The sequence below is a fragment of the Protopterus annectens genome, chromosome 2.part1 (assembly GCF_019279795.1).
Source record: "Protopterus annectens isolate FY-2018-M chromosome 2.part1, PAN1.0, whole genome shotgun sequence".
Lineage (NCBI taxonomy): Eukaryota > Metazoa > Chordata > Ceratodontiformes > Protopteridae > Protopterus > Protopterus annectens.
In genome coordinates, this window is record NC_056729.1 from 1,407,839,081 (window position 1) to 1,407,865,937 (window position 26,857).

General features: G+C 41.0%; 1 protein-coding gene across 1 annotated transcript in view; it reads right to left on the reverse strand.

Moving 5' to 3' along the window:
* The window catches only part of KIF3C (kinesin family member 3C), a 1,444,108-nt gene that overhangs the window by 125,213 nt on the left and 1,292,038 nt on the right, over positions 1 to 26,857 (reverse strand). Inside the window, exon 7 of the mRNA XM_044062885.1 lies at positions 193 to 362. Coding sequence (XP_043918820.1) covers positions 193 to 362 — 170 coding nt within the window. The remainder of the gene's footprint in view (positions 1 to 192; positions 363 to 26,857) is intronic.

Below are 26,857 nucleotides of genomic sequence, written 5' to 3' on the forward strand. Positions count from 1 at the left end.
CCAGTTGGCAACTCCAGGAAAGAATCTGAAGTATTAATAACTTATGCCACAAACCTTTTAACTTGTAGCTATCCCGATCTGCTTAATGAGAAGCATCTTCCACTAGACTATGGAGCATTAGGTGGTTAAAATGCACATTTCACTTTGTATATTAAGTCATACGTGCTACTAACAGTGCTCAGCAGTGCTTACCAAGATCTGGATTTCCGTAGTCTGGTGGCAGCTGGCTGTTCTGCAAGACTATCCAAACGTGTGAGCCTTTCAAGATGAAGAGCTCTGGGGTCCTGCTCTGTCTGAGAAAATCCCATTTCAAATACAGCAGGTGGAGAGGAGTCTAGTTCAAGGAACATGATGTTTTCAGCCTAGAGAAAATGCATGGACATAGCAATTAAAACACATTGTTAAAACCAGGGGTGCTACAAAATTAATATTAATGAATTTGCTGATTTTTAAAAAGCAGACGCGCGCACACACACACACGCACATACACATACACACACACACACACGCGTGCACACACACACACACACACACACACACACACACACACACACACACACACACACACACATGCATTCACTATATGCACATCAAGATTAAAGACTGTGCCATGGGACTGTCTGTGTTAATACTTGTTCTGCTTACATTAAAAAAATCTAATACAAATGCAGAGTTTGAGATAGATGCAAATCAACAACACTGCACGAAAAAGCTAAAAAAAGCATCCTCCCACACAAACACTGACATTACTCGATTTCTTTCTTTCTTAGTAATGTGAAACTAAATGGTTGTTTCTGTACTGTATAATCATTTCAGCAGGGTGCTGAAAGGTGCTGAAGACTTAGGGGGAGGCAAAAGAGGCAGTTTGTGATCTAAAAGGGCATTTTTTGCTGCCTACTGCTATAACAGAATCATACCTGGCACACATGATGTATATAGCGTAAACATGCTTTACATTTGAATTACTCACAGAAATTTCCTAGAAACACACAAATGAAGCTAATGTTGCACCTACATGTTATGTGATCCGGAAGCCATATATGCAAAAGTTAGAGAGAAAAGTGCAATAGTGCTGTAACACAGTTAGCCTACCACACGCAGAGAAACCACCACAGAAGAGTGGTGGGCAGCTGTTAAACACTTCATTCAGACTGTTAAATACTTCAGTAGGAATTTAGAAGAAAGTCCAAATGAAGTGTAAGTGTTTAACACTATGAATGAAGTGTTTAACAACTTCCTACAGCTCTTTTGTGATGACCACTGATTACAGTTAGTGCTGAAGTGTGTGATTAGAGCTTAACAGTAGTGAGAGGTACTTACTAAAGGATTGTTAAGCATCATTCTGATGTCAGAAAGATGATTAACAAACATGCCTTTTCCCCAAATTCAGAACATAATTATAGTGGCCCATGCACTACATAGGATCATAGGAAGTTTCTGGGCTATTGGTCCTGAGGCCTGTTCAAGCCTATCCAAGAATTTAGCCCATGTTCTAACAAGTCAGCACCTGATGCTCCTGTCCAGTAGGGACACAGGTGGAATCCCAGGAGTGTATTTTTTGTTCCCCATCCAGTTATCTAGGTTGTGCTTAAAAAGGGTTAATGAGGTACTCTGCTTGACTTGGAGAGGGAGTCTATTCCACAGAAGGGGGGGTCTCTGGGATGCAAATCTGTCCCTCCAACAAGTCCTATTGATGTCACAGACCAGGTTGAGGTCACGCATGTGGGTTACTCGAGTGGAGCTTCACTTGTGGATATGCAGCAGTCCCATCAAGGTGTGGGTCTGAGATTGCTTTGTATGCCAGACAGCAGTCACCTTTGAGGAGTCTGTATGAGACTGAGTAGGGGGACAGGGCTTTTGGCCTATCTGTGTAGGGTAGATGTTTGAGGCCCTGCATTCTTGTGATGACAAATTTCTGTGGTCTTCCCAGCTGCTGCATGTGCTTTGTGAGGTACATGCCGAAAGGGGCACTGTACTCAATAATGGGACTTATAAGGGAAGAACACAGGAATGTTATGACCTCCTTGTCCCTGGATGAGATACCTTTACTAATTAGATGGGCCATGTAGAAAGCTTTCTATACAATAGAGGCAATATGATAGTCAAAAGTCAGTTTGCTATCAACCTGGGTGCTCAAGTCCCTCACAACTGATTGCGTGCTTAGGACCTTGTTATCAATGTGATAATCTGTGGGGATGGCACTCTCTCCAAAGGGGATGATGATGCATATTTTGGCATTCAGTTTGAGGCCATGTTTCTGGCACCAGTCATTTGTTTGGGTGAGATCCTCTTGGAGAATGTCCACATTACTAGGGGAATTGATGACAGCACCCAGCTTGAATTCATCTATAAACCTGGTCAGCCATAGCCCACTGGTTGGCCTGCACCTTAGAAAAGTATATCCCAAACAACAGAGGCCCCAAGACCGATCCCTGTGGTACACCGCTTGTTATGGGTCTACTGCTTGAGGTGGCTTTCTCTATTTTGACTAGGGGCGGTTCCATTTATTTTATTTATTTTACAGTTTGTTTACCGGGATAGTCCATTGGGCTAAGAAGAGCCCATTTTCAATGGAGTTCCGGGGAGAAAAGCTCCATGAACAACAATATAATATGAAGACGATGAATTTACGTTTATGTAATACTGTTGAAGAACGATGGTATTACACAACATGACAAAAACTCCACGACTGCAGTGATAATACAGTCAAAAAAGCAAAAGGTAAAATTACACACACACACACACACACACACACACACACACACACACACACACACACACACACACACACACACACACACACACACACACACACACATAAATAAGTCAATTAAAATAAGAAACAACCATTGGTGCATATTCCTGTTAGATTTGTTACAATGTGAAATAACACAGGGTTGACATTACAGTTTTACATGAAACCTTAGCAGAGTTAAAGCAGGATAGGGGGATAAGAGGTGCTAATTACTGAATGTAAGAAGGGAGGGACAATAAGAAAAAAAAAACTCCAGCAACAGTAGGAGTAAATGAGAAAAATGAAGATGGTAGTAGTCGGAGAAGCTCAGTATGATGAAAAGAAATGAGAAATAAAGCAGTGTGAGAAATGGGGAAAAAAGAGGTGAGTCATGTGGGATGAGAGCAGGAACATTCACAGAGGGTTTTGAGATGGGAATGAAGCAGGGTCTTACAGGTAGACTGGTTGTCTGTAGTACAAATAAGAGGTGAGTCAGTTTGCTACCCATTTGGTAACATAAGGATTGATGCCTAGTTGAGAGAGTTTATCTATTATACCCGAGTGGAGAATAGTATTGAAGGCTTCGGCCAGGTCAAGTTAGGTGATGTGCACCATCTTTCCCTCATCCATGGCTTTGGCGACTGTCTCAAAGAAGTCGACCAGATTTAACAGGCCTGAGCTCCTCTTGACAAAACCAAACTGTGTGGGATCGAGTGGTTGGAGGTTGCCAATGTCCTTGTTAATGAGGTCTATGATAATCTGTTTCATGGCTTTGCAGTTCAGGCTAGTTAGGCTGATGGGTCTATAATTTCCTGGATCGGTGGAGGCTCAACATTTGTGCAAAGGGATGACAGTGGCTGTCCTCCACTTGGCTGGGATGAAAGTCGTACTCAGGCTTTGGTTGAATAGGGTGCCTAATGGTGCTGCAAGTTCCTGCCTGAGTTAATGTAGGATGCAGTCTGGGATGTTATCTGGTCCCACGGAGAATGTATTTCTTTCCTTTGAGAGGGCAGTGATGACTTGCTCCCTAGAGATTAGGGGAGGGGGGCAGGTGCTGGGGATGTCCTGATTTACTGATGGGGGGGACAGAGGGGTGAAGTTTTCACTGAACCTGTCTGCCAGCAGGTTGGCTATATCTATGGTGTTTGTGTATGTGGTGTCCTTCACCACCAGTTCTGAGCATATCTGAGTGCTTCATTTGAGATTGTGGACATATGTGAAGAAGGCCTTATGATTGTCTTTAGTAGATGTGGCCAGTTTGGACTCGAAGTTTGCTTTGGAGGATTTCACTAGTGCTCTTATCTGCTTGTTCAGGCTAAGAAAAGATTGCTTCCAATTAGGCACCTGCTCCTTCTTGGTCTTGGACAGTAATTTTTTTTCTTTTCTTATAGAGTTCATTTATTGCAGATGTCCGCCAGACAAGTTTACTCTTCCTTGAGGAGGTTGATTTTGTCCTGTCTGGTATTCCTGATTCCATGCAGCTATATAAGTACTCGTATAGTACTTTGGAGTAGGTTTGGATATATGTGCCAGTTCCTACGGAGGGGGAGGGGGCTGTGAAGCGGTTTATATCTACCCTCAGGAGGTTGTAATCAGCTTTGGAGAAGTTTTTTTGTCTGACCCTAGCTGTGGGGGGGGGGGGGGGTTGGGGGAAATGGTGACTTCGAAATTGACCGCTTTGTGGTCGGATCTTACCAGGGAGGATGACACTGTACGGATGTTGCAATGGTTACTCATGTTGGTTAATACCAAGTCCAAGATATTACTACCTCTTGTAGCGGTGTTGACCAACTGGTCCAAGTCATTTGCATTGACAAAATCAAGGAATCTCTGGGCATTTGTGTTTTGGCATGAGTAGTTCTTCCAGTCTATGGCTGGATAGTTAAAGTCACATAGGAACAGGGTAAAGTGTTGAATCTTGATAGATTCGAAGAGGTCCAGATAGGTGGAATGGGCATCTTGAGTCAAAGTTGGGGCCTGTAGCTAGCTATGATTTGAATAGGGGTCTTATCAATGGTTAACTGCACCTGGAGTGTCTCCTCTGCATCATACTGTTTGATCAGCCTGGAGGTGTGTATGTCTTTAATACATATTGCAACACCAGCTTCTTTTTATTTGCTGCCCACGTTTGGGGTCTGAATGTATGATAGGATGAGTAACCTGGTATGGCTGGGGTACCCTCTGCAGCTTTGAAACAGGTTTCTGTGACTGCAGAAATGTCAGCATCTTCCAAGGTTAAAATGCTTGCAATGAGTGCAGTTTCATGTTTAGACTCCTAGCGTTTAGCAGCATGACCTTTAATTTGCATTTTCATTAAATTTTCATGTTGGTAGTTTTCTCCTCATGGTATTGCCTATAAAAGGCACTATGGGGAGGCAAGAGCCTTTGCCAGAAGGCTGAAGCCCAAGGGAGACAGATGCAGGCCATCTCTGGCAAAGCATCGTGGTCTGTCGATCATATCTTCCTAGGCTGACAGGTACTGGATCCCCTTGGAATGACATCAGAAATTAAGCCAATTGTTAAAGTCAGTTGTTTTCTGTATGTATTGAGGCATTATTCTGGGTGATGGCAAAATGCTGCTTAAGGCTAGGAACATACATGCCTGAGACACATATTCAGCAAGCTCGATAACGTCTCTCTTCATAAAGAAGATTATATTATATTTTTTGGTGGGGGGGGGGATTGTTGATGCAAATGTGGATAGGCGGTGTTTGGCACCTGGAGGCATCAGTGGGAGTTAACTGTAAATGCACCTGAAGGTGTCACTCAGATGTAATAAGTTAAGCTCTGTTATTTGTATTTTGTACTTGTGTAAGTTTTACTTTCTTATTGTATATGTTTGGAGCTTTTCTCCTTGGGCCTCTACCGAAAAAGGGCTTTCTGTGCCCAGTCAGACTAACCCAGTTAACAAATGTCAATTAAAATAATAAATAAATAAATATAGCCCAGGTGGGTACATTTCAAGTCATTTACACCAACATGGACTATGACAGAGTCATATCAGTATCTGTTGTTGAGAGACTTGAGTGCATGGGTGATATGGCGGATTCTGGCACCTGACAAACAACTAACAGTGACTTTCTCCTTATCTAGCCTGGTGAGGGGCACATCTGTGTGTCACACAATGGAGTATCCTATGACTTATATGTTGGGTTTATGTTTAGACCTTACTGTCTGTGAAACACAGGTGTGTGGACTATGTGTGGTGAGTGGTGTGGTGGGCAGTGGAGCTCATGTGTGTTTTTGCCTCAGAGGTCTCTTTTGTTTGGGTATGTTGTTGTTCAGGACCTCTGCATATGTGGGTGTGTGTTGTGCAGGCAGGTTTGGGTGGTGTTTGAGGTGTGGTGCTTGTGTTGATAATCTTCCCAGTGCCAGATATACTGGCTTGTGAGGGAGACAGTATAGACTCTAGGTTGTCATTATCTTTCACAAAGAAGGCATAGAATGCGTCACAGAGCATCTGTAACCTGGCAGAGTCCACAACTCAGGTTGTAGAAGTGGAGTTTTAACACAGGCATATTGTGATCTTCTGTGCTGGACCACTTGTTCTACAATTTGCCCTGTTCCGGAGTGTGAACAGAAGGTTACTATAGCATGTGTGTGTGTGTGTGTGTGGGGGGGGGGAGTGGAGACTTGGAGCTGTGAGGTTATTATTTCTTAAATTCTCCTTGCAATCAAACCTCAGATGTGTGCACAGATGTCAGTATAACTTGTCTGGGACTGTGAAAATGTGGTCATTATTTCTCTAATTTTCCTAACAATTAAACCTCTGAGGTACTATGCACACAACATCATTATAGCTTTTGTAAGGGCAGTGTTCTGTTTAGGAGTATTAGGCTTCAATGCATAACTATGATAATGTTTCTTCTTTCCTCACAATCACATATCAGAAGTGTATACAGGTGGCTAGCTTTGGGAGAAGGGATAAGAATGCATATTATGAATACACATCTGTAATCAAAAAGTTAAAATCTGTTACTATATTCTGGTTGTCAGATGGATGCACTGATGGTGGTAGCTTTCTTTTAGGGGTGGGATGAATAGGTCTTGGGTAATTCAACATGAGGTGATGGTGTTTTCAACAAATACATTTACTCCACCACAGTTATCTGAAGACCTGAAGCCATGAGAGGCAATAAATCGTGCCATAGAGGGAGTGTTCTTATTGCATTGAAACCATGCCTCAGTAACTACATAAATATGAATGTCTTTCAGTTTGAGGACAGCCTCACTTTCTGTCATTCTTCTATTTAGAGTCCCAATACTGAGTAATGCCATCATAAAGTTGTCCAAATTTGAATTTAAATTTGCAATGCTGGAATGTCCAATAGGGGAACTATGTCTTAAAAAGGCACCATGGGGGCACCAAAAGCTTTAGCCAGCATGCAAAAGCCTTGGTATGAGAGGTATAAGCTATCTCTGCAAAACAGAAAGTCTTATTTCCCATCAAATACCAGGCTGACACACGCTGGATCCAATTAGAATGGCAATAACTGTTTAGCCAGTTGTTAAAGTGAATTAGCTTGTCCTGGCAACAAAGCATGATTCATGGTGATGGCAAGATACTACTCAAGACCAGTGTCCTTCCAGCGTCTTACATGCATAGTAAGTTCTGTGGTGTTTTTCTGCATGTCCCATTGGGTGGAGTGCCTCAGGTCATTAACTTCTAAATAGGCCACCATTAGGTTTTAGTCATATTTGTCTGGTTTAAGAGACCTTAGGACCTTGTGACATTTAGAATCTTGGTAGTGGACATGCAGCTTACAGTTATCCTGCTCTCGTGCAGTGTGGTGACTGAGGACTCTGTATGCCTTACTGTAAATTTACCTATGACTCAAACATGCTCCTGTACTTCTGCAGCCATGAAGAGTGACTTCACTTCGTGACTTAATCTCGTCAGGGCCCTAGTGTTTTGCCTGGGTGGAACTCCTGGGTCATCAATACAATAAATAAATAGATGTTTGTATAACCAACAGGGTACCTCCCAAACATCAGGTATTAGTACTTACTACAGTAATGAAAGATAAAGAAATCCAAGAGAATATTGATGTTAACTTCATTGGAAATCAGTGGAGATACCACATAAAAAGACAAAATGCATGAAGTCAATATGAAGGCTGATAATAAGCAAAGTAGTAGAGATACAATACAAAAAGCCAGAATTATTGTACTTTTGGCATAATGATTAAGATCTTCACCTTATAAACACAAGGGACAGAGTTTGAGTCTGACCTGAGGTTACTGGCTAGGCTTAAAATGACCCTTCAGGGCAGTTAGCCTAATATTCACATATGAAGCTAAACTGATGCATGGATTGACACCAGTTATAGAACAATAACATAAAAACCTAAAAGTAGACCTGTGTATTATACAAGCAGAGGATTTATCCCAACAGAAAAATAAAATGACAGCAATGCTTATGCACAAATGTTAACTCCCATCTGGATGTTTAGCAGATATTCTAAAGGAAACTAAACCACAGCATTCAGTATGAATAATCAGTACCATAGCTAGGGTAGGTTGGAGGGGGCAGTCAGCCAGGACATGAAGTGTTACAGAGTGTGACTGGCAAATACCAACTGGCCTTTAGTGTGATACCGGCATTTTGAAATAAAATGTTGGTATTACATTTGTGTTCAGAACTAACTGCTTCTTTAGCTCTCCATGGGGGGCATACACTATAACAGCTGTTTGCTTAAATGTAGCAAGCAGTGTGCTGCAGTTTAAAAGGAAAACAATCTTCTTCCACTAATTCCTGACAGAAGACATCAGAACTGAAGTGCTTTTTTGCTTATTGTGTGGATTATAGCAAGCAGTTACTACAGTTTAAAAAAAGGAAAAATATTTTTTATTAAGTCCCATACAAGGACTACAGGACTGAAAAACTGTAATACTCCATGTATGGACTTAAGCAAACGGGGCTAGAGGGTTGTTAAAATGGTTAAGGTGCTTAGCTTACAGGCACAAGGTACAGGGTTTAACTCTCACCTTTGAAAATGAAACTGGCTAGGCTTAAAATGGCCCATAATGGCAGCTAGCCTAGTAATTACGAAAGCAGCTGATTACTACAAATATAGCAGACAGTTGCTACAGAGTGAAAGGAAAAAATCTTTTTTTTTTCTTTCTTCATACTTTATGTAAGTCCTGTATCTGGACTTCAGAAATGAAACACTTTAGCACTCTGTGTGTGCACTGTAGCAATTGCTTGCTACAGTTTAAAAGGAAAGAAGAATTTATCTTTTCTCCTGAAGTTGGTGTGGGTAACAGATTGGGGGAAAGGCATCACGTGCAAAAGAGCTAGCTATGTCTCTGTCATCTCAATGAAAACTGCCATTACAAATTTATATGAAAAGCTGTACGTCAGGTCTTACAGTCAGGCAGAAGTCAATGGAACTTCATTTCATAGACCTTATCATGGTAAATTACAAGGAGCATTTGTGCCACATGAAGTCCAAGACAGCGCTGAGGCAACTGCACTACAGGTATGCATAATGTAACAGCAAAACAAAAAGTGTGCCTAAACGCTCAAGCCTTGATGGCTTCTCAGCTCCTGATTACCAAACATTTGCTACGCAGTTATCTGTAAAAAAACGATACTTTAGGAACAAAAGCATTAAATAAACCATCCATATCATTGCTGGAGCCTTCCTGTGTCCTGACAGAGTGCTCTTCAAACTATCTGGAGATATATCATTGCTGGCTGACTTTAGAGTTGTGCACTATTATTTTTGCTTCACTGTATAGTTTTTCAGATCTCTGCTGAAGGTGTTGGTTTTCTCATACCCACCTCCCTATTCCTGTATTGTTGTTTAAATAGGTTCATAGGTTCATACTAGGCTATCTGCCCTAGGGCATTTATAAGCCTAGCCAGGGTGTGTGTGGCTTTCACCACCCCTTAGGATGAGAATACTATACCCATTAGTTTGCTGTGCCTCTGTCCAGCAGTGATACAGAGATATCTCCCATCCACTCGTCAAGATTTCTCTTGAACAGAGTCAGTGAGGGGCTCTGCCTCACATGGACTGGGATTCTGTTCCATAGTGTAGGGAGTCTCTGGGTGATGAATCTGTCCCTCCAGCACGTCCTATTTATATCCGTGTTGAGGTTTAAGTCTCTTGCTCGTGGCTCTGGTGGATTTGGATTTTTGAGGTGGAGCATGTCCATTAATTCGGGTTGGACATGGCCTTGTATGTCAGGCACAGATCACCTCTGAGCAGACGGTATGCGACTGAATAGAGCTGGAGTTTCTTCAGTCGGGCATCGTATGACATATGTTTGAGCCCCTTTATCCTTTTGGTGAGGAACTTTTGGGGTCTTTCCAACTGCTGCAGGTGTCGGGTAAGGTACATTGGGCGTTGTACTCAATCATTGGTCTGATAAGTGAAGAGTACAGGGGTACAATGACCTCTCCTGATCTGGATGTGAATCCCTTCATGATAAGGTGGGCAATGTAGAAGGTCTTCCTAACCACTTTGGCAATGTGAGTGTCAAAAGAGAGGTTACTGTCAACTTGGGTCCCCAGGTCCCTGATAACTTCTTCCGTGTTTAATGGATTACCACCTATGTGGTAATTTAGGGGTTACCTTGTTTTTCCCAAAGGGTATGACTATACATTTTTTGGCATTTAGCTTAAGGCCATGGCTCTGGCACCAGTTATCCATTTCTATGAGACCTTTCTGGAGGATGTCTGTGTCTGATGGAGTGTCAATTATGGTGCCCAGTTTGCAGTCATCTGCAAATTTTGTCAGCCACAATCCCCCTATGTTTACCTGCACTTCAGAAAAATAAATGCCAAACAAGAGGGGCCCAGGGACTGCCTGCTTAGAGTCTGACATGGCACCAGCAACTCTAACCCTGTGTGTTCTGTCCTTGAGCCAGTTTGCAACCGATCTTGTGACATATGGGTTTACATCTAAGCTGGTGAGCTTTTCTATGATGCCCGAGTGGGGTATTGTGTCAATGCTTTTGCTAGGTCAAGGTAGGCTGTGTGAACTGCCTTACCCTCATCAATGGCCTTAGTGACTGTTTCAAGTTCAAGAGGCAGGATCTGCCCTTGACAAAGCCAAATTGGGTAGGATCCAGTGTCTGTAGGTCCCCAATGTCTTTATTTATGAGTTCCATTATGATCCTCTCCATAGCTTTGCAGACAAGGCTCGTCAAGCTTATGGGGTGGTAATTTGAAGCACCGCCTTTGTGGAGTGGGACCACAGTTGCCGTAAGGCTAAGATTAAACAGCAGCCTTATGTGTGGGTTTAGTTCCTCATTGAGTTCGTAGCACACAGCCGGGGACACCATCCGGTCCCATTGATGCTGTGAGAGCAGCTCTCACCTGGGCATCTGAGATGTTTGGGAGGCTAGGCTCTGGTGGGATAGATATTTCTCCTTTTGGGCTCGGGGGAGGGGAGAAATTTCCACTGAACCTGTCTGCCAGGATGTTCGCAATGTCTGTGGGTTCAGTGATTTTTATCATTTTGGACTAATTCTGAGCATATCTGGGAGTTTCCACCCAGGTTTCTAACATAGCTAAAGAAGGCTTTATGATTGTCTTTTGTGTCATTAGCGATTTTTCTCTCAAAGTTGGCCTTGGATGATTTTATGAGTGATCGTAGTTTTTTGCTAGTATTGATCAGAGATGCCTTCCCATTTAGGGATTCTGCTCTGTCATGTAGTAGCTTTCTCCTCTTGTTGTAGAGTTTGTTTATGGCTGGAGTCCTGCCTTTGGTGGAAAAGGTCTTGATTTTATTAGGGATTGCTTGATCCATACATTCCTGGAGGTGCTCGTAGAAGGCATTTGTAAGGGTTTCAGCAGCGTGGGTTGTGGTTTCCACTGGCTCGGGGCCTTGAAGGATACCACTCCAGTCTTAAGAAGTGTGAAGTTTGCTTTTGAGAAGTTCTTCACTCTGGTCTTTTGCTGGGGGTGGATCTCCAGTGAGATTAATTTATGGTCTGATCTCACCAATGAGGGATATACTTCGGTGTGGAGCATTTTGTCCCCATGTTTGTGATGATCAGGTCTAGTATATTTTCTCCTCTTGTGGGAATGGTGACTAGTTGTTCCATAGCATTTGAGTTTATGAACTCAAGGAACCTTTGGGCTAGGGTGTTGGGGCTTGAGTAATGTTCCCAGTCTATGTTTGGGTAGTTGAAGTCACCCAATATGATGGTGTTTGGAGAGACATTTATACTCTCCAGTGTCTTCAGGAAGGCTGTGTGGGTTTCCTGAGTTTGAGAAGGTGGTCTGTAGCATGTTACAAACTGTAGGGCAGTTTTACCTATGGTTAATTGCACCTGGATGGTCTCCGATGCCGTTGCCACTAACCTGGAGGTGTGGGTATCCTTTATGAATATGGATACTCCCCTCCTTTTGTAGTTCGGTCCGGATTTTGGGGCGGGAGCATGATATGAGGTATAACCTGATAGTGCTGGGGTGCTCTCAGGAGCCTTGAACCAGGTTTCAGTCACAGCACAAACATCGATGTTCTCCATACTGAGGAGGGCTGCATCTTGAGGTTTAGACTTCTGGCATTGAGCAGTATTACCCTTAGTTTTTCTCCATTTTTGTTTTCTAGGTAGGTTTATCATTTGAGCCTTGCCTAAAAAAGGCACTATGGGGGTGGCAAGAGCCTTTGCCAATATCTGGAAGCCCAGGGGTGACAGGTGCAAGCCGTGGCTTGTCCAGCATGTCATCCCAGACAGACAGACATTGGATCCCCTTAGAATGACACCAGTAATTAAGCCAATTATTAAAGCTGATCATTTTGTCTCTGTATTGTGGCATCATTCTTGGTGAGGGTAGGATACTGCTCAGGGTCAGGGTCATACCAGCCTGGGCTACATAATCTGAGAGCTCCTCTATGTCTCTTTTCATGTAGTCCAGGGAGGTACGTCTCAGGTCGTTCACACCGGCATGGACAATGACTGAGTCATACTTGTACTTGCTGTGGAGTGACCTGAGTGCTTGTGTTATGTGGCGGATTCTAGCGCCTGACAGGCAGCTAACTGTGATCTTTTCCTTGTTCAGTCTGGTGAGTGGGACGTCTGTGTGTCTGACTATGGAGTCACCTTTAATAAGTGTGTCTGGCATTGTGTTTGGCCTTAAGGGCTGTGACTGTTTAGCACACTGACTTTGAGAACTATGTGTTGCATGCCTTATGTCTTGAGGTGGCAGTTGCTTGGGTGTCTGCTTTGGAGGCCTCTGTAGTTTTGGTAGATTTTTGATCAGTGCCTCCGAGTATGTCTTTGTGTGTTTATGTGTTTGTTTTGCAGTTGTGATAGTTCTATGTGAAACTGGGTTTGTGGTGTGTGTGGTTTCCTTCTCCTCCTGTCTGGTCTTGCCAGTCCTGAGTTGAGAGAGCTCAGCCTCCAGTTTGGCTATATAGTTGCATCTCTCACATGTATTTGTGTTTTGTGGGAGAAGGAGTGGGTTGTCTGTGTACATGAGGCAATTGTAACATTGCCTCAAGATGCCCAGATTCACCAGCTGAACAGGAGAGGACTGTGGAGGCTTTTGCAGTTGCCCGCCTCCACTGTAGATTTGATCTGGGACACTCCCCCCAGTCCCATCTCTTTACCTCATTCTACCTAATAGACTCCTTCTGCACTTGTTTTTAGTCATTTTAATTTAAATGCATTTTTTTAAACTGTTTGGTCCAACATTGATACATACTCAAGTGTGCTAGCTTGCACTGCATTTGAATTGTTTTGACTGCTGTTTTAGATACTTTTCTGTATATATATATATATATATATATATATATATATATATATATATATATATATATATATATATATATATACATATATAGGTATATGTATATATATATATATATATATATATATATATATATATGTATATGTATGTATATATATATATATATATATATATATATATACCTTTCTTGTAAGTAGTGTAGTCCAGATTCAGATTTGCTGTATCCGGGACTGTATGCAAGCTTCTGAGCCCCCAGGCTTTCTGTGTTGGAGGGAAGCCTTCTAGCGTATCAGTGGTAAGCACTAGGTAACCTATCTACCACATAAGGAGTGGTTCTGGCCCAGAAATTGTAGTTATTGGCCGTTTGGGCAGTTTTTCTATCTCTCTCAACTTTCTGATGTAAAAGCCCGCATTTGCACTTGTTTCCCCCCTTTTCTGTAACTAGTGTAGTCCAGATACAGATTCTTAGTTTTAGCACTTGAATTTGCCTATTCGTGATCAGCACTTGTTCAGAACTTGTAAGCACTAAATAACCTACTAATTACTACAGCACTCAACCTTCCTCGTTACCTAGAGGAAAACAGTTTTGGTAATTACTTTCCTCACTTGCCTAGAGAAAAACAGCTCTTGTACTCACTTTCCTCACCTATCTAGAGGAAAATAGTTTTTTATTCAGGCATGTCCAAGGGTCAGCTCCCAGTGTTCTCTCCTGTCTATCTAATGAATCTGGGCATCTTGGGGCAATGCAGAAATTGCCTCATATGCACAGACAACCATCTCCTCCTACCACCCAACACTACAACCTGTGAGAGATGCACTTATTTAGCCAAGCTGGAGGTAAAGCACTCTCCAATCAAGACTGAACTTGACAGTCAAGAGGAGAAGGTAAACACTTACACCACACCACACTCATCACATAGTCTCACTAAATCTACAACATCAAAATCCACACATAGAAACACAAAAACATTCACAGAGGCTCTCAATAATAATCTTCTCAAGCAACAGAGACCTCCAAAGCAGAAATGCAAGCAACCTCCACCCCTCCAACACAGCCCAAATGACACATAGCCCGCAGACTCAGTGTGCCACTCAACCACAGCCAATTAGGCAAAACAACGTATCCAACACACTAGTCATAGGTGACTCTATAGTCAGGCACACTGATGTCCCACTCACCAGGTTAAACAAAGAGAAGGTTACTGTCAGCTGCCTGTCGGGTGCCAGGATCTGCCACATAACCCACGCACTCAGGTCACTCCACAACAAGTATAAATATGACTCTGTCATTGTCCATGTTGTGAACGACCTGAGACGTACCTCCCTGGACTACATGAAAAGAGACATGGAAGAGCTCTCTGATCTTGTAGCCCAGGCAGGCATGACCCTAGCCCTGAGTAGCATTCTGCTATCACCCAGAATGATGCCACAGTACAAGGACAAAATGATTGACTTCAACAATTGGCTAAGCTTCTGGTGCCATTCTAAAGGGATCCAGTATCTGTCTGCCTGGGATGACATGATCGACAGACCATGATGCTTTGCCAGAGAAGGCCTGCACTTGTCACCCATGGGATTCCGGGTTCTGGCTAAGGTTCTTGCTGCCCCTATAGTGCCTTTTTTAGGCAAGGTTCAAATGACAAATTCACCACCATAACAGGAACAGGCAAGCAAAAAATGAGGGTGATGCAACTCAATGCTAGAAGTCTAAATCACAAAATGCACTCACTCGAGGCACTCCTTAAAATGGAGAACATCGATATCTGTGCAGTGACTGAGACCTGGTTCAAGGCTCCAGAGAGCACCCCTGCACTACCAGGCTGTAACTCATACCACACATTTCGGCCATGTAATCTGGACCGGAACACCAAAGGCAGAGGTGTGTCTATATTCATTAAGGATATCCACACTTCCAGGCTAGTTGCTCAGCATAATGCAGCCAAGGTTATCCAAGTGCAACTAACTTTGGGCAAAACTACAATCCAAATTGTAGCTTGCTACAGATCACCCACCATGCCCCAGGATTCCCACTCCTCTTTTCTTGATGTACTGGAAAATATTAGAGTTCAACCAAACACCCTAATAATGGGTGATTTCAACTACCCCACCATTAACTGGGAAAACTACTCATGTACCAACTCCTTCGCTCAACGCTTTCTGGAATTCATAAACTTCAATGCCCTGGATCAACTTATCCACACCCCCACCAGGGGCAACAATTACTAGATCTAGTCAATACCAACATGAGTGACCGGTGTTCCACACCTGAAGTCAATGCCTCATTGGTCCGATTCGACCATAAGCTAATTACCCTAGATATCCACATCCTGCCCCCACCCCCCATTAAGGAAACCATGGTAAACAATATCTCCAAAGCCAACTTCATGCTTCTTAAGACAGAAGTGGTGAACTTCATGACACCCATGCAGATGGACAATACAGTTACAACTACTGAATCCTACACAATTGCACTTTATAAGCACTTACATGAGTGCATGGATCGTGCTATCCCAAACAGAACCAAGACGATATCCTCCAAAAAAAGGAAGCCAATCTGGTGGTCCCCTGCCATAAACAAACTGTACAACAGAAGGAAGAAACTGTTGCAAAAGAGAGTAAAATCCCATGAGTGGAGGAGCTCCCTGGTCAGCCTCAGTAAGAAGCTGCGATCCCTGATAAAATCCTCCAAAGCTAGTTATGAAATCAAAATTGCCACTGATTCTAAAGACAACCACAAAGCATTCTATAGCTATGTCAAGAATCTCAATGGCAACACTCAGATCTGCTCTGAGTTACAGCACAATGGCACTTAATATACAGACCCAACTGATATTGCCAACATCCTGCCAGATAGGTTCAGTGCTAACTTTACCCCCCTCTCACCCCCTAAAGAGCCCATCTCTATACCGGAAAAATGCAAAGTTCCTGTAATCATGGCTGCACAGGTAAAAAACACACTCTCCAAAGCCAAAAACACAGCATCCATGGGACCATACAACATCCCAGGCTGCATTCTACATGAACTACAGTAGAACTGGAAACCCACCTAAGAACCATGTTCAATCATAGCCTCACCTCAGGCTTTGTGCTTGCTGAATGGCGCACAGTGACGGTTATCCCACTCCACAAGGGGGGAGCCACCACGGACCCTGGGAACTACCGCCCCATTAGTCTGACAAGCCTGGTCTGCAAGGCCATGGAACGTATCATCATGGAACTTATAAACAAAGACATTGGTACTCTCCAAACTCTGGACCCCACCCAGTTTGGGTTTGTAAAAGGCAGATCATGCCTCCTGAACCTGATCGACTTCTTTGAAGCAGTCACCAAAGCAGTAGACAAGGGTAAGGTGGTTTACACAGCCTATCTAGATCTTGCCAAGGCTTTCGACACCATCCCCTACTCTGGAAGTATAGATAAACTCACTAAACTAGGTATAAATCCCTGTGTCACAAGATGGGTTGCCAACTGGCTCACTGACAGAACCCACACTGTGAAAGTAGCAGACTCCAAATCCGACTTCAGACCAGTGACAAGTGGAGTACCACAGGGTTCAGTCCTGGATCCTCTCCTGTTTGGTATCTACTTCTCTGAAGTGCAGACTAACACAGAAGGTCTTTGGCTAACAAAGTTTGCAGATGACTGCAAACTAGGAGCCATAATCCAAACTCCTAATGATGTGGACATCCTGCAAAAGGGCCTCACTGAGACATATGCCAAAAAGTGCATTGTCATCCCCTTTGGTAAAAACTCTGTATCCATGAACTACAACATAGGTGGTAGTATACTTAACACCAAAAGTGTGATAAGAGTCCTTGGGACACATGTGAATAGTAGTCTCTCCTTTGATAATCACATCGCCACAGTAGTCAGGAAATCCTTCTACGTGGCACACCTCATCACAAAAGGTTTCTCATCCAGAAAAAAAGAGGTCATTGTTCCCCTCTACTCATCACTCATTAGACCCATTATAGAGTACAACGCCCACTTTGGTATGTACCTCACAAGACATCTACAACAACTGGAAAGGCTGCAGAAATACCTCACAAAGAAGATTACTGGCCTCAAACAGATGCCCTACACAGACCGTCTCAAAAAACTCCAGCTTTACTCCTTCGCATATTGCCTACTCAGAGGTGATCTCTGCCTAACATACAAAGCTATGTCAAACCCAGAGCTGTTGGACATGCTCCACTTAAAGAAATCCCAATCCCTCCAAGCTACATGCTCTAGGGACCTAAACCTTGTCATCACAATAAACAGAACATGCCGGAGGGATAGATTTCTGTCCCAGAGACTTCCCATACTCTGGAATAAACTACCTATCTATATCAAACAAAGCTCCTCATTAGCACTCTTCAAGAAAATCTTGATGACTGGATGGGAAATAGGAAATTCACCCTGGGGATCACCTCTGTGGCTCTGCTCGACAGTGGCACAGGAAAATAATTTTCTTGGGTGGCAAAAGCCAGGGTACCTTTTTGGCTGGGCTTGTATAGGCTCCAGGGCCGATAGCCTGGTAACTACCTTTGAACCTATGAACCTGTGTCTGGTTGCATGTATCAATTTTTTTTGTGGAGTTGTGTTTATATTACATTGAATGGATTGTGGTCACTGATTTTCTAATGGCAGAACATTAACCACTGGTGCTAAATGACTTGTTCAAGATGACACAACATGCAAACTGTGTTTGTCAAGATATATATATATATATATATATATATATATATATATATATATATATATATATATATATATATATATATATATATATATATATATATATATATAGATATATATGTATATATATATATATATAGATAGATAGATATACATATATATAACTCATTCATCCCTTTAATGCCTTTCTGTATACTTCTATTTAACACCTATAGCTCCTTATTGAACTATGACATTTTTGGGGCTGGCTTCCATAGCTAAGTGACTTAGTGATTAATAACAGGAAACATTAGAAAAGGCTAGATTTACTTAATCGAATGAAACTAAGAATGTAGATATATCAGTCATGTTTGCTACTTGCTATTCATATTATCATATTTACATTTATGTTTTTAAAGCTACATGTTGTGAAGGACACAGTGTGAAATATCATGGTGGGAAACAGAAAATGCATTGTTGTACTCAATGTACAGTGCACTGCAATGGAAATATTGCTGTTTACTATCAGTTCTCAAGATATGCAACAATTCAAAATATATAAATAAACATTTCCCAAATCAAATGACATACAAAACTATTACATTATCAGATGAAATTTTTGATTTATTTATTTAACATTTGTTTACTGGGAAAGTGCCCATTTTCAGCAGAGGCCTGGGGAGAAATGCTCCAGACACATGACTTTGGAATGTGGGAGGAAAAGCACCCTGAGGAAACACACGTGAATGCAGGGAGGACATGCAGACTCAGCACAGAAGGCACCCCAGCCAAGAATTAAACCAGAGAACTTCTTACTGAGGCAACAACGCTAACAGCTGCACCAGCATGCTGTCCATCACTGAAAAAATTTGTCAAGAATATTTGCAATGTCAGTTGTATATCTTAAGAGATGTTCAGTGTTATTCATGTTGTTAATTTTACAAATAAACATACTTTTCCCATACTTATGTAAATAGCTCAGTTAACAATTGCTCAGAAAGGAATTTATTCCTGTCACATGAAAGGTCAAGACTGGCTGAAAAAAGTGCCTGATGCTATATGTGTAAGCTAAACTTTTCAAGATATAAAAAGTACTTTGTGAAACTTTGAAGAAAAATAAAATTCTTGGCTTGTGTGTAGCCACAAGTACTGGTATGACTCAGTCATAGTCCATGTGGGTGTGAATGACCTGAGACATACCTTGCTGGAGTATATGAAGAGAGACATGATGGACCTCTCTGAATATATGTCGCAGGTGGTTATAAACCTCGCATTGAGCAGCATTCTACCCTCACCACAATATAAACAGAAAATGATTGACTTCACTAATTGGCTAAGCTACTGGTGTCACTCCAAGGGGATCCAGTATTTGTCAGCCTAGGATGACATGATCAACAGACCACACTGCTTTGCCAGAGATGGTCTGTACCTGTCGCTGCTAGGCTTTTGAATACTAGCCAAGGCATTAGCCACTACCATAGAGCCCTTTTTAGGCAGTGCCAAACCAACAGACCTATCAACGTAACAAATTCTTCTAATTCCAAGCTGAAGATACTACTGCTCAATGCTAAGAATCTTAACAAGAAAGTGTACTCCCCAGAAGGAAGGTCCCCTCACCCTGGACAATGCTGATGTCTGTGCAGTTACAGAGAAATGGTTCAAGAGTGTGGAAAGCACCCCAGCAGTGCAAGGCTACAATATCTATCACACATTCAGGCCACCCACTGAAAAGGAAAAAATGAAAGGAGGAGGTGTTTCCATTTGCATAAAAAATGATCACACCTTAAGAACTTATCAAGCAGGATGACTAGCTTGAGCTACTCCATGTCCAGCTGACCAGAAGCAAAATCCCCCATTATATCATCACTAGAAACAGGACTCCAACAATGAACCATGAAAATCACTCTGCATACCTGAAGTAACTAGAATCACGTACCATTCAGATCAACACACTACTCAAGGGCATTTTAATTACCCCTCCATAAATCTGGAAACATACACAACCACTAACATGCAGACTCAAAGATTCCAGGACTTTGTCAATGAAATGCTCTGGAACAGCTGGTCTGCACTCCCACTAGGGGTTCAAATATATTTTACCCTCCCTCCTTGTGTAATGTTCTCATTAGTAAGAATGGACCATAAACTGGTCTCCTTTGAAATAAATGTAATGGTAGAACCCCCATCAAAACCTAAAGAATTTTTCCAAGGCAAATTATCTTTTGTTAAGTGATAGCATAGGTAATTGTAAAGCTCCCCCTAACCCTGAAAACATGGAGGCCTATGCAGAAGTATACACAAATGCCCTGTACCACCACTTAAACAACTGCATAGAAATGTCAGTACCTGACTGAAGTAAACCCAGGTTTAGCCAGAAAAACAAGTCACCCTGGTGAACCCCTGGCATAAATTGATTATACAACAGAAAGATGAAATTCCTGTCAATAAGTAAGTGGAAGGGTGCAGGACAGAGGAAAAAAAACCCTCATTCATCTCAACAGGCTAATCAGGGAACTAGTGAAGTCTTCAAAAGCTAAATACAAGACTAAAATAGCCTAAGCAAAGGATAACCACAAAGCATATTTTAGTTATGTATAACATTTTAAGGAAAACACTCAACAGTGTGCTGAGTTGGCTGTAGATGGCACTTCCTATACTCAGCCAGAAGAAACAGAAAACCTGCTGGCTGATAAATTCAGCTCAGATTTCACCCCCTCATCATCTCTGGTCACACCACGTGAAATACTCACGACCATTCCTTTGCCTGTTATCACAAATGAGCAGGTCATCACTGCACTCTCTAAAGCTAGAAATACAGCATCAGTGGGCCCTGATGGAATCCCAGGATGCCTGTTAAATAACTTGAAGTATGACCTAGCAGACCCACCTGGAGCTCTATTTAACCACAGTCTCCAGACAGGCTTTGTCCTAGTAGCATGGAGGACAGCAACAGTCATCACTCTACATGAGGGGGGACCATCAATGGACACAGGAAACTACTGAACCATAAGTCAGACTAGCCTCATATGCAAGGCTATGGAAAGGATAATCATGGACCTGATTAACAAGAACATAGGAAATCTCCAGATTCTAGACCGAACCCAGTTCAACTTTGTCAAGGGCAGGTCTTGCCAGCTCAATCTGATGGACTTCTTTGAGAAGGCCACCAAGGTCATGGATGAGGGTAAGACAGTGAATACTGCCTTCTTTGACCCGGTCAAGGCTAGACCAATGGATGGGAAATCGCAAATTCACACCTGGGGTAGTGCCCATGTACCTTACGGACAGAGGCAGTCTGTAAAATTGTCAATACCCCACTTACTGACCCTTATTATCTTTCCCCTAGGAAATCTGGATAAAACTGGCTAGGCTTGTAAGAGCTATTGAGCCGTTGGCCATTACAGGATTGATGTAAACACTATGAACGTGCTTAACTATTACCACTACAAAGAAGACATTTTAGTGGTAACATTGCTTTTTGTACCTTACTAACAGTATTTACTGTCCACAAGATATCTTTATTTGTTTGGCTTATACTTTTAACTTGATTTTAAGAAAAACAGAATTCAAGGATGTGTGCAGAATGCTGGAAGTGTGACATTCTACATCTCAGAGGGGTTAACAAGATATGTGGTTTTTCCAAGCACTGAATCTTCTCTTGTCAGTTATGCAATAATGTCACCAACATCCATCCTGCATTGTAGTATCAAAATGTCCCTTCCTTTTCATTACAGTACAGGTCAAACTTTTCATCACATGGTATATGTACAAGTAACTGTAGACTGCTCAAACAGCAAGAATGTAATACGCTAGATGACTCTTTTGGACCAAGACCATCTGGAAATGCACTTTCATGGGCTGTAATCAAGTCAACAATGACATTTAGTTTTAATGCTCTTTGGCAGAAAAAGATTGTCAAATACTACTTTCAGCAATCTTTGAGGATGCAATTTTCCCCACTGTTGTGTGACCTCGTAGTTAGTATATATAAGTTGAGGTGGTGTTGGATCTCCCCTTACATTGATTGTGCAGGAGTACTTGTCCACTCCTTCAAAAAAAGTTTTTTTGTTTAAATTGTCAAAATGTTTTTTAGCAATTTTACACACATATGTACATACAAATATTTCAAGCATGGGCATTAAAGTCCTTCTAGCCTGCCAATATACTAAAACAGTTTTTACCACAATAAGTGTCCAGGCTGTTCTTAAAAATATCTAAACTAGTGCTTGCTTTAAGGTAATTTGGTAGTCTATTCCATGCATCAGCTGTTCTCTCAGAGAACCAGTTAGTACACTTTTCATTCCTACAGAATATTTTACATAGGTTGTCTGATGATTCTTTACTATTTTTTGATAACCCCAAACATTCCTATAGGTAGTTGTCCCTGAATGCCTTGTATACCTGAATAAGGTTTCTTGTTAAATATCTGTATGAGACACTGTACAAGTTTCGATATTTTAGTCTTTCATAATAACTTGAATTTTCACATCCATGAATCCCTTGGTATATTTCCGTTGTACTCTTATAGGGTTTCCCTGTTGTTACTCCATAATCAAGTTTGGGTCTAATGTAACTAACAAACAATGACTTCATCATTTCTGATCTCCTAGACTTTATAAATCTTTTTATACAACCTATAGTTCTATAAATATCATTAACCAATTGGTTGATATAATTAGAAAAAAATAAAAGCTGGACCTACCCATATACCCAGGTCCTTAAATGAGTCTACATTTTGAATAACTGTGTGCTGTACTAAATATTCACCTTTCAGTTCATATGCGTATTTTTTCATGTATTTATCAGCATATTATTATCCTATGCCCAAATGATCAATTTAGTCAAATTCTTTTGCAGACATGCCCTGTCTATAACACTTGTAATCAGTCTACTCATTTTCAAGTCATCTGTATACAGACTATACAACATCTCAGATTAAAAAGATCTGAAAGCTATAATCACCCTGACTGTAACTGTGAATTTCACCTGTCCAACTGCTGTATGATACCTGCCGTGTCATATTTGTAAGCCATGCAGCTATCCATTTTATCAAGAGTACATCAATACCTAGTTGTTCTAATTTATTGGTCAGAGTTTTGTGTATGACCCTCTCAAATGCTAAAGTTAAATCTATGTAAATTATATCACAGCACAATTTTTCATTCATAGCTATTATTATATTGTTATAGAACACCATGTTACAGGTGGTAATAGATCTATTTTCAACACATGCATGCTGATATATGGTTTTAAGTCCCAACCTTTCCAGTTATGACACTAATTTATCCAATATTTACCTCCTCCGTTATTTTTCCACAACATGAAAGTAAACTTAAGGGTCTGTATGACTCTAGGTTTGTCATATTCCCCTTTCTCTTAAAGACAGGATTAACAAGTGCATGTCTCCAGTCTTGAGGAATCTCCCCACATTTATGTAACCTAGTAAATAATAGATATAATGATAGCTCTCTTTTTTAACTTCTCCAAATCTTTTGGGTTTCTAATACCATGATGGGAATGGACCCATTCCTAAGTCAAAGTATGATTAAAGTTCATGAAATTAGTATTGGTTCAATCTTTGATGTCAGCCAAAAGTGCTCTTGGCAGCACCTGCAATGTGCCCAGTAATGACTCCTTCTGCAATTCGTACAGGGTTACATGGATTGGTAACACATCTAAATATGATTGTAGATTCTTTTTATAAGACCATTGCTCCTACTACTGTTGGAACTGTCAGGGTATCTTTCTTCCACATTGCCCTCATTTCTGCCCACAGATCCTGATATTTTATGACTTTGTGTTACTCTGTACACAACACACTGTAGTCACTTGGTGTGGAGATTTCACTGATCAATGCTACTTTTGTCTTCTTTTCCTGGACCACTATATCCCGTTTTCTAGCCTCTGTCTTTTGAACTGTTGGTAATGGGTGATCCCATGTGATATAAACTTCATCATTTTCTATGATGTTTTCTGGCTCATGTTTCCAGTGTTTTTCAGCCACTTCAATACCATAATATTTACACAATCCCCACTGCAACAGTCTTGCCACATTATTATGCCTTCCAGTATACAGTCCTTATGCCATTAGTATGTCACAACCAGCAACGAGGTGTGTGACTGTTTCCAATTCAGTTTTGCAAAACCTACATTTGCCTGTTTCTCCCACATGTTCAATGGACTTTGTAAACCAGTGTGTTCATAGCCCACTATCTTGGGCCACCAATATTAACTTTTCATCTCTTGTTTTGAATTTGCCTCTCCTTAACCATCCTTACGTTCATCCCTGATCAACATGACATTCTTCCAGAAGTTTCTGTACTTGCAACTATATTTATGCATTTTCCACATTTCTTGCCTTCTAATCTGGTCCTTCACCTTATATTCTTTTTTATTTTTGGCACATTCAGTTGCTGCCTGATTTTTATCTACTTTTGGTTTATTTATTTATCTATTTATTGATTTGAATTTGTTGACCGGGAGAGTCCACTGGGTCACAGCAACCCATTTTCAGTGGAGGCCCAGGGAGAAAAGCTCCACAAGCAGTTACATTCATGGCAACAGAGGTTACATATTTTAGAATATATACAGTATAAAAAATATATAATAAGCGGATTCATACAGAAGAACATAAAGTTACATATTAGATAGTAAAATATCATATGAAAATAAATTTTTAAACATTTGAGCAACTTTGGCAAATATAGCACATATTAGATAGGAATTTATTTGTCAAGGTTCAGTTTGAAATATTTAAACATTTCTAGTAAAGACAGTATGGGGGTTACTTATTGATTTAGAAAGTTCATTTAAAAGCATTTGAGTAGTCTTAATGCATATAGAATACAACTGAATAGTCTTATAGCATATAGAATACAACCGATGTTTATAAGGATCATTTGCATATATCCAATGTGCCTCTGATATAAGAGATTTAGGAGGTCATTCAGTGGAATTTCTAGCTTTGCTGGAGTTTTCATTTTGTTTTTACTAATTCTCCTCATGTTTCAAAACGTTCACTATGTTTCGGTCTTGTGAGGTCAGCAGATATGTGTGGAGTCCCACAACTGCAGATCTGTACATATAATCAATTCCTCCTTCGGAATGGGGAATATATAATCTTGGTATGCATTGATTTTTATAAATCATTTGGTGAGCATGAAGCATCTTTCTTGTTTTCCTATCTAATCTATCCAACACATCTTGGAGCCAATCAATCACTCCAAAACTGTAAGTTAGGACAGGAAGAGCAAACTGGTTCATAGCTTGGATATTGTTCCTAGATGTTAACGCTGTTTTCAGGATTCATTTTAGTCTTCTAAAGTATTGCTTACTAAGTTTTATTTGCATTAGTTCATGTTTTTTTGTTGATCCTTCAGCAATTCCCAAATATTTATACACTCCCTCTTGCTCAAGTACTTTTATATCACATTCTTGTCCCAAACTGATGTTTTCCTGGTGCTGCAGTTTTCCTGCTTTAAAGGTTACTTTTGCACATTTATCAAGACCTAATGACATTCTTATTTCATCTGAAAAAGTTTTGACAACCTGCAGTTGTGCTTTGAGTTCCTCATTTGATGAGCTATACAGTTTTAAATCATCGACAAAGAGATGAGAAGTCTCTACACTTTGTTGCTTTCTAGGAGCCAAATTATAGCCATGGCCTAAGCTGTTAAGTAAACAGGTTAATGGGTTAACGGCAAGGCAGAATAGCAGTGGTGACACATTGTCACCCTGGAATATCCCCCTTTGAATTTTTATCCCTGGGATAATAATTTGTCCTTTATCATGGCTTAATTGCAAAGTGGTCTGCCACTGTTTCATGGTCACTGTAATGTTGTTGATCAGTGTAGGGTGCATCTTATACATTTTTAAGCACTGTTTTATCCATACATGTGGGATACTATTAAATGCTTTTTTGTAGTCACTGCATGCCATACTTACATTCTTCCCCTTTGTACAATTCTTCTGGTACTGTAAGTTCTTGCTGAAATGTTTGCAGGTCATTATTACTAAATCTATTTCTTCACTGTGCTTTGATTGGATACAGTTTCTGTAGTTTTCTAATTTGATTTCAGTATTTGAGGTTACCTGGATGTCACTTGGACAATTTACTACCCCTTATTGGAGTGAAACTGCTTTGAGTACGTTTTTGTAAATATATGACATGCAGTAGGTAGACTGGACATTCTAAATTGGCCATAGGTTTGAGTGTGCATGTGAGTACGTGGCGTGAAAGAACTACCATGGCAGGTGGTGTACATCTTGACTCTAGATGATTGTCACTGTTGAACTGACACTCTGAACCCATACGAAAAAATGGGAAAAGGGGCTGTGGATAGATGGATCTATAATCTGTTCTGTCCGAGAATAAGTTTTAGAATGCACACACAGTTTATTAATGTGTATGTCTTTACTCCTTCCATATCTTATGTATCTATAAAATGTTTTCCAATTATGCTCAATATCTTATTATAATTTTTTTTAAGTTTTTCTTGATCTTGTCTCACACTATGTTTAGTGTCTGCCCAGCTTGTTTCAGTTTTCAAAACTGTAGTTTGACCTCTTTTCCATTTCTTATAATTTTTCTCTCTCTCTCTCTCTCTCTCTCCTTAATCAAAGATCTTGTTATTATGGAAACAAATCTTCCTGACATTGTGTGCTTAGATCCTGATGTTAAACATTTTTTGATTTTTTTGCATTCAATTTCTGTTTCAAGACTTTTCACATTCCTTCTGCGTTTTTTCCACTGA